This window comes from Lissotriton helveticus, chromosome 8 (assembly GCF_964261635.1).
Source record: "Lissotriton helveticus chromosome 8, aLisHel1.1, whole genome shotgun sequence".
NCBI classification, from domain to species: Eukaryota; Metazoa; Chordata; class Amphibia; order Caudata; family Salamandridae; genus Lissotriton; species Lissotriton helveticus.
Genome location: NC_136069.1, coordinates 341,747,780 through 341,763,727, shown reverse-complemented (window position 1 = coordinate 341,763,727; position 15,948 = coordinate 341,747,780). Strand labels below are relative to the sequence as shown.

Here is a 15,948-nt window from a genome sequence, read left to right as displayed (position 1 = left end):
GGTACAGACTGTTAAAATGGCGTTACACCCAGGTTCCACTACCTCTTTAGTATGCTCCCTCTTTGAATCCCTAGCAAACTCCTGGCGGGCACAGAGGCGAACATCTACTCCTACATCTGGAGTGGTCGCAAACCAAGGCTTTGAGCATCCCATCTATAGGCTGATAAGACAGCTGGGGTTTGTGACTACTCCACATGAGATCTTACAGTCTGGCCTTCCATTTATGGCAGCTGGCAGTGTACCAGGGCCTTTATGGGAGGCTTCCTCTGGGTACGCCTCGAACAACTTCTTCTAAATGTCTAATTTCTTTCTTTGCCGACATACCTGACCACCTCAAATTCTGCAGTAGCCTCCAATCTAGTCCTTGTGGCAATGGTGGTGTCCTAGAAAGGGGCACACAAACGTGTGGTTGCCACACTGTTGCTGCTCCATAAGGAACGACTGTGGCACAATGCAGCCCTCTGTATTGGAGACAAACCATTCTTTTGAGCATCCTGGCATGCAAAGGGGCTCAAGTGGGTGGATCGAATGTATGACAGTGAATTGCCCAAGCCATTCCCTGCTCTGCAGACGGAGTTTAGAGTGACGGTATCTCCAACTAGTCCACTGCTTGTCGGACGTCCTTGGCACTCATCTGGTGGTATTCCCCATCTCGGCTATTCTTTAATACCTCCATGCTTCAGGACGCTATTGTGGAGTAGTCTTTGGACTGTATGGAATTATCATTTAATCTTTACACTCTCATCCTTGCAGCAAATCGAGCAGATTAGCTTGTCAACTAATATTGGGCAAGGCCTACTCACCGGAGGAGTGGACAAATCTACTGGAAGGCAATGACAGGGCACTCAAGGACTCCAGACTGAAGTTTCTCTACTTTAAAGTACTCCATGACTAGTATTGGCTAGAATGTAAACTCAAACGGACCAATTTACTACCCTACAAACAGTTCTGGAATTGCAGTGTAGTTTGTTGCAACCTATAACATATTCTCTGGTCCTGTCCGATGCTCTACAGTTACTGGGAGGTAGTCTTGTCTCACTTTCATCTTCAAGACCCCTTCCTTTTTACCCCACCCCACAACTAGCCCTCCTACACGACCTTTTGGGGCATACCAGACTTGATGATCCATGAGCAGAGATGGATGGCAGACTCCCTTGGCGTGGCCAAACTATGGGCCAGATGTAGGTAATCCAGATTTACCGATTCTAAAATACCGAATTTTACCGATTCGGTATTTTAGAATCGGTAAATGGGATGTAGGTAAACATTCGTGAAACATTACCGAATCGGTAAAATTCGGTATCACCCATTCGGTATTTACTGATTTGGTATTTACTGAATCGGTATTTTCCGAATCGGTAATTCCCATTCATTCCTATGGGCCTCCAGGCCTCCAGGCCTCCAGGCCCCTAGGAATGAATGGGAATTACCGATTCGGTAAATACCGAATCGGCTATTCAAAAAAAGAAAAACCCAGGAGTCAGCCAACCAGGTGCAACCAGCCCCCTCCCAACCAGGAGGTGGCCACACCCAGGCAGGTGCAAGCAATCAGAAGCTTCTGGAGAGGCTTGAGAGCAGAGTCCCTGAGCCACAGGAAAACTTTACTGCTTTTGAAAGTGTAAAAATGGCAAATAACAGTGAGAAGGAAGGAGCAGAGAGGAAGAGAAAAATAAAATTCAGCACCATGGAGCTGCAGGTCTTCGTGGAGGAGGTGGTAAAGGAGCACCAAAAATTGTTTGGGAAGCAGTCCCTGACAGTGGCAGAATCTGCCAAAAGGAAGCTTGTCAACTAATATTGGGCAAGGCCTACTCACCGGAGGATTGGAAAAATCTACTGGAAGGCAATGACAGGGCACTCAAGGACTCCAGACTGAAGTTTCTCTACTTTAAAGTACTCCATGACTAGTATTGGCCAGAATGTAAACTCAAACGGACCAATTTACTACCCTACAAACAATTCTGGAATTGCAGTGTAGTTTGTTGCAACCTATAACATATTCTCTGGTCCTGTCCGATGCTCTACAGTTACTGGGAGGTAGTCTTGTCTCACTTTCATCTTCAAGACCCCTTCCTTTTTACCCCACCCCACAACTAGCCCTCCTACACGACCTTTTGGGGCATACCAGACTTGATGATCCATGAGCAGAGATGGATGGCAGACTCCCTTGGCGTGGCCAAACTATGGGCCAGATGTAGGTAATCCAGATTTACCGATTCTAAAATACCGAATTTTACCGATTCTGTATTTTAGAATCGGTAAATGGGATGTAGGTAAACATTCGTTAAACATTACCGAATCGGTAAAATTCGGTATCACCCATTCGGTATTTACTGATTTGGTATTTACTGAATCGGTATTTTCCGAATCGGTAATTCCCATTCATTCCTATGGGCCTCCAGGCCTCCAGGCCTCCAGGCCTCCAGGCCCATAGGAATGAATGGGAATTACCGATTCGGTAAATACCGAATCGGCTATTCAAAAAAAGAAAAACCCAGGAGTCAGCCAACCAGGTGCAACCAGCCCCCTCCCAACCAGGAGGTGGCCACACCCAGGCAGGTGCAAGCAATCAGAAGCTTCTGGAGAGGCTTGAGAGCAGAGTCCCTGAGCCACAGGAAAACTTTACTGCTTTTGAAAGTGTAAAAATGGCAAATAACAGTGAGAAGGAAGGAGCAGAGAGGAAGAGAAAAATAAAATTCAGCACCATGGAGCTGCAGGTCCTCGTGGAGGAGGTGGTAAAGGAGCACCAAAAATTGTTTGGGAAGCAGTCCCTGACAGTGGCAGAATCTGCCAAAAGGAAGATTTGGCTTGAAATACAGTCAAAGGTAAATGCAGTTGGAGTGACCTCACGGGAGATAGACGACTTGAAGAAGAGGTGGTACGACCTCAGGAGCTTAACCAAGAAAAAAAATTCAGAGCTCCACAAAGAGGCAAACCGTACTGAGGAGGGAGGAACAGGGCACCTGCTCTGACAGAGCTGGAGGAGCTGTTGGAGTCCACCATAGAACCAGAGAGCGTCTGTGGACTGGGAGATGCAGACAGCTCAGCCAGAGCTGACACCAGAAAAGGTAAGAAGCATGCACAGCAATCACCCCCACTCCATCACCTTCCCTTTCCCCTATGTGGCAGTGTTAACCCCACTCCAGTAAAGGTAGCAATATACACCAGCAATGCATTATGGGAGATTGAAACACCTACCAAGCAACAATTTATGCGAAACACATCCGTGATAAGCAAGCTGACGCAATAGCTACAGTGTTTCAGTGATTAGAATTTAATTGTATAAGCAGTGCTGCAGGAACACAGAGCTAATGTACGCTTTTATGTCCACAGGCGAGACATCTCGCAGGCGTACCAGGGAGAAGGAAGGCAGTGCATCACAGAGGGACGACACCCAGGAGGCAGGCACAAGTGCAGGGAACACCACAGAGGACACTGGAGTACAAACAGCACAGCAAGCCTCCCAAGACCTGCAATTCTCTCCACAGCTGCTGGCCTCCCCAGAGCGTTCTGGCTCCCCTCTGCTACTGTCCTCACCTGAACTGCCTGCGTCACTGCCTGCATCACTGCCTCATACAACACCTGCTGTTCAAAAGAGCAAGAGGCATGTAATTGCCACACTAGTCCGAATGGAGCCATCAGCAGGTGACATGGTGGGGGATGAGACACCAACCCTGGCTGGGGAAGAAAGCACTGCCATACAGCACTCCAGCACAGAGGGTGCCCGCACAGGTACCAGATGCAGCAGGGCCAGAGACAGCAGTGCTGCACAACATGTGGAGGGTCCCAGTGTCTTCTGTGGGCTGGAAGGGTGGCATGGTAAAAATACAACGAATGCAGGGGAAGGCCATCCAGTTGGTGCAACGCCAGATGAGGCACCTAAATGAAAACATGGCAAACATAGGAAAGGGCATCACTGCATTGGTGGATGTAAACAAAGAGATGGCATCAAGCATGAGGGAGATGGCTGCAGGGATGCGGGACATATCACAATCCGTGCTGCTCTTGTGCACAAAACTGGACCAGGACAACAAGGTGGAAGGACAGGCAGCAAGCGCAGCAACACACTAAGGCAGTGAACCGCCTGGCCTCAGCCACTCCCTTCTTTGCAGGCGATGCGTGAAAATGCAAGAGGGACTAGCACACAGCAGCAATGAGGTGTCCAGGGGCCTTACAAGGATGACGAGTGCTGTAGAGGTGCTGCTTAATGCTCAGTCAGCACATACTGCTGCTATGGATGTACCTGAGAGTGAGGAAAGCCCCAGTAGGAGCAGCATGACAAGCCCCCTGTTGCTGAGACACAGAGGAGCAGCAGGCTCCATTGTGCTCCCACTGCCCACACACCCAGTGAGGACAGCCAGCCAATTTCATCTGGCACCGGTAGGCGTGGCCGTAAATGGCTAATGCTGCCAACACTCCCTGACCTTTAACGAGGAAGTGAGCCAGGAATACCATTATTATTGGATACCATTTGTGTTGCACATTTGTGCCTTTGAGTACTTGCGTAGTGTCAAAAATTAAACTACTTTGGGTACATACTCCACCTGTCTGTGTCTCTTTACTTACTTAAAAGTAGTTGCGTGTGATCTCAGCCTGTCTCTGTCTCCCATCTGTTGCTGGCGCCACTCCTGCTGTGTTGGGGTCAGGCAGTGCATGCTCATCATCGTGGTCCTCATAGTCGCTCAATCCACCTCTGTGCCCTTCTATGTAGCAAGGTTGTGCAACATTGCGCAAGTTGCAATGATCTTACAGCAGATGAGTGGTGAGTTCTGCCGTGCCCCTCCGCTTTTGTGGAGGCAGCGGAACCTGCTTTTTAACAGCCCAAAGGTGCGCTCCACAACGTTCCTAGTGGATTTGTGTGCCACGTTGTATCGTCTCTCCCTCTGAGTTGATGGGTTGAGGTAGGGTGTCAGGATGAACGAGCGGACGGCATATGCGCTATCACCTATTTTGAAATGAGGGAGCCATTAATCACATGCGCACAAACACATACACCTGCAATATCTATCAGGGTGTGTCACAGTGTTATACCTAGCAGGTATCCTTCTCCGAATTCCCCCGCTGTCAGGCGTGTGTAGATCCCACTGTTCTGAAAGATGTAGGAGTCGTGGGTGCTTCCCGGGAATTTCGCCACAATGTCTGTGATAATGTTGTTAGCATCACAGATTACCTGCACATTGATAGTGTGGGTTGACTTCCTGTTTCTGTAAATGTACTCTGTCACAGCAGGTGGGCAGATTGGGATGTGGGTGCCATCAATACAGCCGATGACGTGTGGGAACTGTGCCAGTTGATAGAAGTCAGTCTTGGTCTTTAGCAGTTCCGCATGTGTGTCAGGGAAGCTGATGTAATGATGCATTCTCTGCATCATGGCCTTTAGGAACACCCGGAAGAAATGGGACAGGCAGCTCTGGGACACCCCACCTACCGCAGCAATCACCCCCTGGTAACTCCCAGATGCAAGCAGGTGTAGGCTACAGAGCACCTGCTGCCTGTAACCGTAGCCGCCTTGCTATCACGTAGAATGCCGCTGTTCTGGTCACACTGTTGCATTTTGGGGCCTTTTTTATAGCCTGCACCGGGTTACCACCTGCTTTCAATCCATGGTAATTACCGACTCTTAAATACCGAATTTCATGAAATTCGATATCTTAGAAGTTACCTACATCTCAATTCTCACTTTTTACCATTCCTTATTTACTGATTCGGTAAATTCCGATTCGGTAAATTCCGATTTGGTAAATACCGATTCGGTAAATTACCGATTCGTATTTACCGAATCACTCTTTTTTGGGCTCCTACATCTCAAAAGTCCAATACCGGTCGGTAACAGCCGAAATTCGGTATTTTCGGCCGTTACCGACTGGTATTTGGCTACCTACGTCTGGCCCTATGTATTCTGAGACATTGGAGGCAGCCCACCACACATTTACCAATAATGAGTGGTGGATACTGCTTCAGAGAGAGGCTAGCCATGAATACGCCACATACAAATTAAATGAAAACTTGGTTGCTTTCAATGCAGTGTGGGGATCCTTCCTGACAAAAGATGAGACTGACCCAGCCTGAAACTGCGTATTTCCCACCTTCCCTCTCTGGAACCAGAGGGATGTGTGTCTTATACCACTTTCGCTATCCTTGGCACTCACTCGGTCCCTGGAGATGCGATGGAACCTTATCCTTTATCTCGAGCTCCTGTTAAGACCCTACCTCATCTCGAATACTCTCCCATCCTTTACCTCATTCCTCCTCCCCTTTTCCACCCCCCGTCGTACGATGCTGTCCCCACTCTTTGTAGTCCAAAGGTCACAACTTATTTATGATGGTTAGTGTACTCTTACCGATTCTGAAGTACTTTATAGTGGTGCCTGTAGCACATGTTAGTTCGACCCCAGTTTCTGCCGGGTTTATTACTTATCACTTGTCCCCTATGTTTTACACTGCAAGTGCATGCTTGTTCGATTTTGTGATGATCTTGAAAATCAATACAGAAATGTTGCACACAAAAAAAGAATGCCCTTATTTCTCAAAACACACTTACACACTAAGGCCAGATTTCCAAAGGACCTCCGCACCCATGGCAGAAGCCCACAGTCATGCTGGAGGACCTGCACTCATGACGGGGGGCCTGAGCTCGTGGCAGGAGCTCCAACGGCAGTTACAAATCAGTATCCAAGAATTTTATATGTCCACCAGGCATTGTAGTTGATATTTCCACTTTATTTCTGATCTACGTATAAATTTAACAGGAGTCCAACATAAACTTGTAGACAACACGTGTTTCGTATCAAGGTAAATCCACCATTGACTTTGTCAGGGCTACAAAGTAAATACTAACCAGCCTAAATATTAATCTTAAAAGGTTCCTTCTCACTTCTAATCTACCACCACGGTGATTGTTAGTGATTGTGAAAGACAGCTTTTTGGAGGCATTTTCTGTCTTCAATTTTGGGAGGGTTGAGGGGCCGCTCCTAGTCCTAGGAGCACCGTTTATGAACTAATAATCTGGGACATTGTGATACATGATTGTGCGCAGATTTTACCCTGCCACTTCTTGTTTATGGATGCATGTCTATAGTAAAAAAAAAATATCCTTTAAAAATCTGTTATTATGTTTGAAATGCTTAGTTTTTTTGTTAATAATCAATTATTTGATTATTTGAATGTTTAAATGTCTCATACAATATACAATACAATATATGGACTACTTGAAAATTTATTGTACAAAACTGCTATGTAAGCTATGCGGTTTCTAAAACGTTTGGCTCTCTTCCACAGAAAGTATGACCTATGAAAACAGAAGACCATATGAAGAGGAAGAAATAAATATACTCACGTATGAGGATCTACTCTGTTTTTCTTACCAAGTTGCTAAAGGAATGGAATTTCTTGAATCAAAACAGGTATATTGTTGGTGGGTTCTCATATTTAGGTCTAAATAAAGGATCTTTGCATCTATTCACATTCTTGCACTTTTTACTTGTTTCCTTGTATGCATGTGCCTATCTGCCCTGTCTCATCAACTGAGTTTGTTTGCACTGTATTAATCAGTTTGACTTCCTATTTCTACACGTCAGCTTTTGTTTTGCATCGGTTTCTTAATTTGTCTCACCAACCTAATTTAATTTCTATCTATCTGTGTCTCTTCATCCAATCATCTGTCTGTTGAACCTTCTCTTCAGTGTTTTCACAAACTGTGCATTCACCTATTCCACCCCACCTGAATATATGCCTGTCTCTGTCAATCTCTTCTTTGGTTGTCTGTCAATGTCACATTTCACAGGATCTAATTAAATGGTACTTTCATGCTTGTAGTTTTTAAGAACAGATTAGGCATGATCTAGATTGTTTCATAACCTTTGGAAATATTTGCTTTGGAACAGCACATCAACTTTGTGTGTTTAAATACCATTATCACATTTATCTTCACATATTAAAATATTCAGCACTTACTATGAGCACCAAAATCATTTACAATATTATCTAAAATACTACTGTGACAGCAACCCTAAACAATAATAATCTGAATTATATTAAGGATATTATGACATTAACACAATCCGAATCATCCATAATGTCCATTGAAGACTAGACCATGAAGATTCTTCTCCATTTGTTTCCCCAGAACCAATAAGGTACTGAAAGTTAAAAAGATAATATTTAGCTGAATAAATCAAGCCACAGTTAAAATAGAGAACCAGATCGGCTAGCACTTACGACCAACACATATGTACCCATGATAAAACAGTACATTCGAAGTGAGTGCTTGGTACTTAGAACTGTGTTAACTGGCAAGCAATATGTTTGAAACTTGATAGGACCTCCTGACAACCGCAACCACCCAAGGATCATAACATGGGTTTGACTGATTTGCCTAATAATACAATGTAATTTACAGGTCAACAAAATAACAAAATCTAAGGAAAACCTATAGTCCCAAAATCGTATCATACCATCACAGTGAGTCCTCCAAACTGTGCTGCAGTTTTTGGATGTTCTTTTTTTTTAATGGTCAAAGAGTTTTAAAATATGTCTTGAAAGGAAGAAAATGTTTGGTTTTTTATCAAATATTGGTTTCCCTGAAGTCTTGGGTTAGTTTTCCACAAGCTCAGGTTCTTTTTGCTTTAACAGAAGTTCTGACAGTTTCTATAGTAAATCTTTCCTCATTCTCATCTTTTGTCGGGTACCTGTTTCTCGTGATGGTGTCTGCAAAGGAGGCCTCGTCTCCCCTCTGCACTCCCAGTTGCAGACAGATGTATGATGCGCATGTCTATAAAAGTATGTTGCTTGATGGAAAAACAACGCACAATTTAGGGCCTTTGGTCTCTGTATCAGTATAAGCTGTCCAAAGATGTAGCAGCAATCAAATAATTACAGTTCACTCACTCATCTGACAAAGTCTGCTGTGATTACCTCCATTGACCTTACCAGCAAACAAACAATGACAAAGACAATAGGTCGGCAGTGACCGTTAGCCTTCTAACCTTACCAATGCTGATTTTGAATGTGAATGTTTTTGTATGAAGACACATGAAACATGAGAGAAGCCATATAGCACTGTCTAAGAGCCAATATATATGAGTATATATATATATGTGTATAAATTTAAAAGCTCCCGTTGCAACAATGGTCCCTAACATTGAAGGGGACAACCTATTACAGACGGGAAACGGCCATTACAACGAAGCCGTTTCCACGAAATCGTTAACCACGCATGCAGTACAACGCATGCGTGGTTACCACGAAAGCCTTTACCACGCATACCTTTACTACGAGGTTTGTAGTAAAGGTATATGTGGTAAAGGTAAAGAATAAAAAAAGGGGGGTTTTGGGGGGTTTCCCCCCCCGCAAAAACAACTCACCTGATGTCACGTCGGGTGTTGTATTTAATCAGCGTCGTTTAAGAGAAATCAGAAAATATATTTCCGTTTTCTCTTAACGACGTATGACGTCACCACGCAAACAATCGAGGTAAATGTTATGCGTGGTAAACGAATTCCGTTGTAACGCATGCGTGGTAAAGGCATGCGTTGCAACGGAATTCGTTGTAACGTCATATATTCATTACAGACATGGGCACATTGTGCAAGAGCAGAATGCCATAATTCACATTCAGGTAAGCCAATGACTGAAGTGGGACACGCCTGTGCCCCATGATGTATTATGTGATGGGCGAAGTAAATGGGAATGACACTACAGCACACCTGTGGCTAAAAAAGGCTGACATAAAGCCCCTTTACGTATGTGTAATATATACTTTTGGTTATGAAAAGCAAAGGATTTTGGCTAATACGTGGCCTAAAAGGACAATATACATTAACTTCACTCTTGTTGCACCCATCAAATAGTGTTCTTTTTATTATGAGCTAAGAAGACTCAACCCCTCCCCTTCTTTGGATCCAAACTGAAGAATCTGAGGAATAGCAGTCACCTCAAGCAGCTGATAGTGGGGCATTTCACTGTGACTCAGATGAGCATACCTTCGGCATTGGCAACTGCTTTGCTGCTGCTGTGTGTATTCTCTTGATATTTACCATAGGTTTATTAATGGTGTGACCATATTCTTGCCTTTTTATGACACATTTGGTTTAACTGCCTTGTTGTGCTACTAGGTACTCCCCACCAACGTATGACATCTCATTAGTACTATCTTTCCTATGCGGCAATCTCCTTGCAATGACAGAACAAATACCATCATCTTCTTGTCCACTTTACTGATGGGAGTGCTTACATGTATGAGTCCTAGCGATAGATACCAAATTGTCATTTTAAAAAGATTTCCCCATTTTCATGGAAACAATATAGGGCTAGATGTACGAAGGGATTGTGTGGTTACAAAGGCTCAGATTTGCAAAATCTGAACCTCTGTGACCGCAAATTGACCTTTTGATATGTAAAAAACCCAAATTGCAACTAGGTACCATGTTAACGAATCGCAATTTTGGGTTTGCGAGTACTAATCAAATCGCTATTTGGAAGGGGTGTGTTTATTGTGTGCCTTCCAAATAGCCGTTCGTTGTGAGATGTAGAAATGCAAAGGTTTGTAAAGCATGTCATTTGTTTTTTAAAGTCATCCCGATTTCCTTGCAGGCGAACGGAATGCACTTAAAAAAAGATTGCTTTATTGAAAAGCAATCACAGAAATGGTAGTCTGCTGACACGAGCCCGTCAGCATTCCTGTGATGGTAGTGAACCGTAGTGGGTCACAGCTTGTGGCCTACCTCTCTAATATGCATCAGGTAGATCGAGTTACAACCCACTATGATTCAGTATTTTGTGACCAGACCTGTTAGTACGTAGGTTGGTTTGCAAAAAAACATTGGATTCGCTAAAAGCTGGTTTGCAGATTGCGACCACTGTTAGTGAATACAATGTTCATACACCTTGCCCATAATTCTCTATTTACTACTTGGTACTGACTCCATCAAATTGCTTACCACAAATTCAGATACTTTCTCCTGATCTAATGTTTGAAATTTGCCTTGAGACCCAGACATATTTCAGTAATCCTTGCCTACTATTATGCTAAAACACTTATTACGATGGCGATTGGATGAGTGTCTAACCACCATCGCAGCAGGATTGGGACCTCCCGACAAGTAGTCGGTGGTCCCAATACCATAATATGACAGGACCACTGTGTAGGCAGTCGAAAACATGCCTTTTTCTATTGCGGCTTGTGTTGTGGCCCAGAAAAAGGCCGCAGCACAAGCCGCTGTAGAAAAAGGGATGTTTTTAAACATCCATGCCCCATGTGCCAGGCGTTTATCTGGTGCCTGGCCCACGGGGCATGGATGTTGGGGGTGCCCTGCTACACACCCCCAGAGTCCCTTTACGACAGCCTTTCAAAGGCGGTGAGACCACCATGAAAAGGCTCTCGGAAACAGACATCGTAATCCATAAGGCGGTGCCTGTGCAAGCACTGCCTTCATTGTAGGGGTTACTCTCTGACCGCCGCCCCGAAGGGCTGTCAGAGGCAGCGATCTTTTCCCCCAAACTCTGGCTTCGACCGCCGGTATTGTAATCCTGTGGTCAGACCACTGCTACAGATGTCCAGTGGACCGTCACCGATAGTTTGTTGTGGCGGTTCGCATCGTAATGAGGGCCACTGTTTTTTTACATCTTTGAAAATAATCCAAGTCTCACATGAAAATCTGGAAAACAAATTACTCTCAGCCATTATGCTAATTGACGCTTCTTATGTCACAGGGTGTAATGGTCAGCAGTGACAGCACCAACTTCATGAGGGGTCTTTTGTTGTTCAGTTCACTGCACCTAGGTGTTCGGATACCAGGATGCACTAGGAAGCTGGTATGATGGTTCTAACGTTCACTAAAAATTTTGAAACTTCCACTTTTTTGGTTATTTTAAAACATGTTTAGTTTTTTGATCAACATAAGTAAGAAGCGTTCAGGGTTCAAAAACTGCCGCACATACAATAAGGTAATGTGCTGTGATGATTTACTTTACCTTTGAATGAATGAATGACCGGTACTTATAAAGCGCACAGCTACTCCAGCAGGAGTGTCCCGGCGATAACAGTTCACATATGGCTGCCCTATTAGAAGGCTTAGGTCTTAAAAAGACATGTTTTCAGCTTTTTCTTTAAGTGGGTAAGATCTGTTGATGCTCTCAGAGCCATCAGCAGTTTATTCCATGCTTGGGCTCCTAAGAAGCCAAAGGACCTACCATCTATACGCACCAGGCGTGTCTTGGGGATTCAAGCCAAATCGGCCGAGGATGATCTAAGTGCTCTGGAAGGTGTGTAGCGGCTGGCTCACTTTCTAAGGTAGCCGGCGCCATTGCCATGGAAGGCTTTGAAGAAAATTACCAGGGACCGACTCAGTAGGAATGCTTTCTGGACAAGATTGTAATTGGCCCCTTAGTGGATTTTTCTGGCCTTATCTGATACAACATGCTATTTCCATGTCAACATGGGGTCATTTGTAAAGAAATTGCCTGTTTGGTTGCCAGGCATTCATGGCTGTCCATAGTCCTGTAAGTCACTTTCTGTTTTTTGTAGGTAACTTAATACTTTTTAATACTTCTTCTGCACACTTATTTCCTGCTTCTTCCCAATAAAAGGAGCTGGAGCAGTCAATACCATGTGTTGCAATTGCTCCAGTAATGTTTTGCCCCTACTTAATTATTTTTGTTACTGATTTTATTCTTCAGTAATATTTTCCTAGATTCTGGAATGTTATGTTTATGCGCTTATATTTTAACATGTGTACCTTTGTTATGTTATAACATGTGTACATTTGTAAAGTGCAAGCGCTACCCCCAAGAAGGGAGGGGCTATCCAGGTACTAACACATCATATAAAACAATAACAGAAAATGCAAAGCTAACTCAGTTTGAAAGCCCTTATGGTTGAGGAAAGATCAAAATGTTCAGGTCCTGTCTGAATAATAAAAGATTGATTCTTTCCTCATTTTCAATGGGAGTCTGTTACACCTCTTTGCTGCAGCTATCAAAACCATTTGACTGCCAAAGGAAGAGCAAAAGAAGCACAGCAACCTTCAAAAGAGGTTGGGCATTAGACTTAATAACCGAGGAAGTTGGTGCCAATTGAATGTGCCTGTTAGGAAGGGGCCATCAGACAAGTACATCATCTTGTGCACCAAAGACAGCAATTTAAAAACAACTCTTTCTTTCACAAGGAGCCATGAAAGGAAGCCACACATCACACACTTTATGATTCCTATAATGTCCCCCTTCTTAGAACATGGCAGTCTTCCTATTTCTTCAAGGTGGTAGATTTCCCACAAATGGGTTTCTCAGCTAAGGGGCTCATTACGATGTCAGGTGGAAACTTTCCGCCCGACAACGTCTCAGATTTGGGAACCGACTGACTCTCTGTCGGTGGTTCTGCCCAACCAATTACAATGCGACCGAACACTGTTCGGTCGGAGTCCCATTGATCCCTATGGGAGCCTGTGTTCCACCCGACAACACAGACTCCTATGGGGAAATAGGGTGCTTGCAGAAAACCCTGCACCCTGTCGCAGGCACCCTACGGGGCCTGCTACACAGTGCAGGGTTATACAGGGGGGTCCCTTAGGTACCCCCTCATCCACCAACCGGAGGCCTCAAAATGAAGGGTTCCCTGCTCGGGGCCCCAAAGTCACTTTTCAGCAGCCTTTCCGTGTTGGACAGGCTAACTCGGAAAGGCTGTTGGAAACCAGCATCATAATCGCTCGGTCGGAAACTATGTCTTTGGAGCTGTACGATGACATTCTGACCTACATGAATCCTCCGAGAGCTGCTCGGAACAGATTCGAAAAGACTGCGTGGTTTAAAATCTGACCGCGAACATCGTAATCAGTCGGGCGGATTGCAAACCGACCGAGTCGATCGGAAGTGTTCCAACACGGTCTAGGGGAATCGACTGTCTGGAGGAGGCTTTCCGTCCGACATTGTAATGCGCCCCTAAGAGTCTTACCCTTTCCCAATTGTATGTTGGTTTACATCTTGTGTTTGCCACCATTGTGATATATGCATGGAGGTTCTTCACTCCATTTCTATTGCTTAGGGAGAACATGAATCCCCAGTGCACATGATAGCTCTGTCTATCCAGTGGTATCTTTGGATACGTGGAAGAGCAATACCTGCATCATGAACCCTCAATGTTAATTTATCCTTTGCCATAGCTGGTAGTGCATTGTTCTATTGAAGAGACCATACTTCTGGTTCTGCGTTTCTGAAGAACTCCTCTGGTACCGATATGGTGTATTTTAAATCGCGTACAAGAATTTGAATAGTGCAATCATTTTGTATACAGTCACATGACCCGACAGTGAAAGTTTTATTATCTTCCAACATCCCACATTCTCAGTGAATTTTCCCCAGATTTTGGACGGATTACGTCTAATTAATTAATCAGCATCTCATGTAATATATATTTCCATGTACATAATCCACCTCATTCATGGTGAATTTGGCTATTGGTTTAGGGTCCCAATGTGACAATGGGTAGAGAATTAATTTCTGCCAGTTAATACATAGGCCTGAGTATTTGCCAAACATATTTACAATCAGCAATACCCGATCCAAGGTCATCTCTGTGTAGCAACATAAAGCAGGATATAAAGACATTCTATCATCTCTTGTGGTATTTCATCCCTTGCTAATGCATTTTCCTAGATCCAGCAAGCCATGGGTTCCAGAATCAATGCAAAGCTCATAGAAGAAAGAGGACATCCCTGTCTTGTACCCCTTTTTAAATTAAACAGATTTAATCTGGCTCCATTGACTGTGACTCTGGCTTGAGGACCTCAATAGAGGACTCTGAACCAGTTTAGATAGTTTAGTTCAAATCCCATCTTCTGGAGGTCTTTAACATATAGTTCCTTTCCAGGGAGTCAAAAACCTTACTTTAAGACCACATTGGGTTCTGCCACCCTACAGTATGTGCCATCCACCCATACATCTTAGATTCCGGTGGATGCTTCTGTTAGGCATAAAACCTGATTGGTCAGGAAACATCAAATTATTAGTTATCACTCCAAGAAGTCCGGTCACTCTTTTTGCCAGTAGCTTATTTTCTATATTTGAAAGGGATGTAGGTCGGATTGAAGCACACTCATTCAGATGTTGGTTCGGTTTGTAAATGGGCAGTATTGTGACCATTTTGAGGTAATTTGCTATCGTGCCCTTGGTTATTTTGTCTAGGTACATGTTTAAGAGTTCTACTGGAAGGCTGCTAGGTCCGGCCTGTAGGTCTCCTAGACTGTTGGTCGTTAATTGTCTCTTCGATTCCCCTCCCCCCATTATGTTGGAATATAACTTTTCTCAATCAGACAAAAAAATGCCTGCCAACAATAGGCCCGTCTAAAAGACTTGTATGTCAGCATCCTCCGTCACTCTGCGAGGTATAAAGGGTTTGGAACTAACCAGAAATATTTTGTTTATGTTCATGTTTCCTTGCACCACAATTCCATTGGGATGTATGATTTGCCAAACCCGTTTAATCTAATGTTTTCACCTACTGTGTTGTTCATCTTTCTCAGCCAGGCGAGGAGTTTGCTCACTTTATTTCCCATCTTATAAACCCTCTGTTACATGGCAAGAAATGGTTGTGTGCTTTCCGTTTGGCAGTTGCCTGATATTCCTGCTTATTTTAAGCTAAACCGGGGCTCTAATATCTCAGATTCATTGTTTAAATATCTTTTTTCCAAGTTGAGATTTCCAGCTTCTATTTGATTCACTCCAGTTCGCTTTCCCTTTTAGATTGCTGAAGTCAGGCTTCTCGTTTCTCTCCAAATAATACTTGCATTCACTTCTCACAGCACCATCCCTTGGTCTTCTGATTTCTGACTGACCTCTCTGTGGCTTGGCTTATTTTGTGTGTTTGTACAATTAGGTGTTTTGCTTCTGTTCTTGATAATGTCTATTGTCATACACCTCAGGGTCCTTTATCAAAGGTGAGTGGTCTGAAATACCCCTATC

General features: G+C 44.1%; 1 protein-coding gene across 3 annotated transcripts in view; it reads left to right on the top strand.

Moving 5' to 3' along the window:
* FLT3 (fms related receptor tyrosine kinase 3) overlaps positions 1 to 15,948 on the top strand; it is a 469,875-nt gene that overhangs the window by 403,008 nt on the left and 50,919 nt on the right. For all 3 annotated transcript variants that reach the window (XR_013599399.1, XM_078655995.1, XM_078655994.1), the window contains exon 19: positions 7,276 to 7,400. Coding sequence is in view for 2 of the 3 variants with exons in the window: in XM_078655995.1 (XP_078512121.1) it covers positions 7,276 to 7,400 (125 nt within the window). In the remaining variant the exon portion in view is untranslated. The remainder of the gene's footprint in view (positions 1 to 7,275; positions 7,401 to 15,948) is intronic.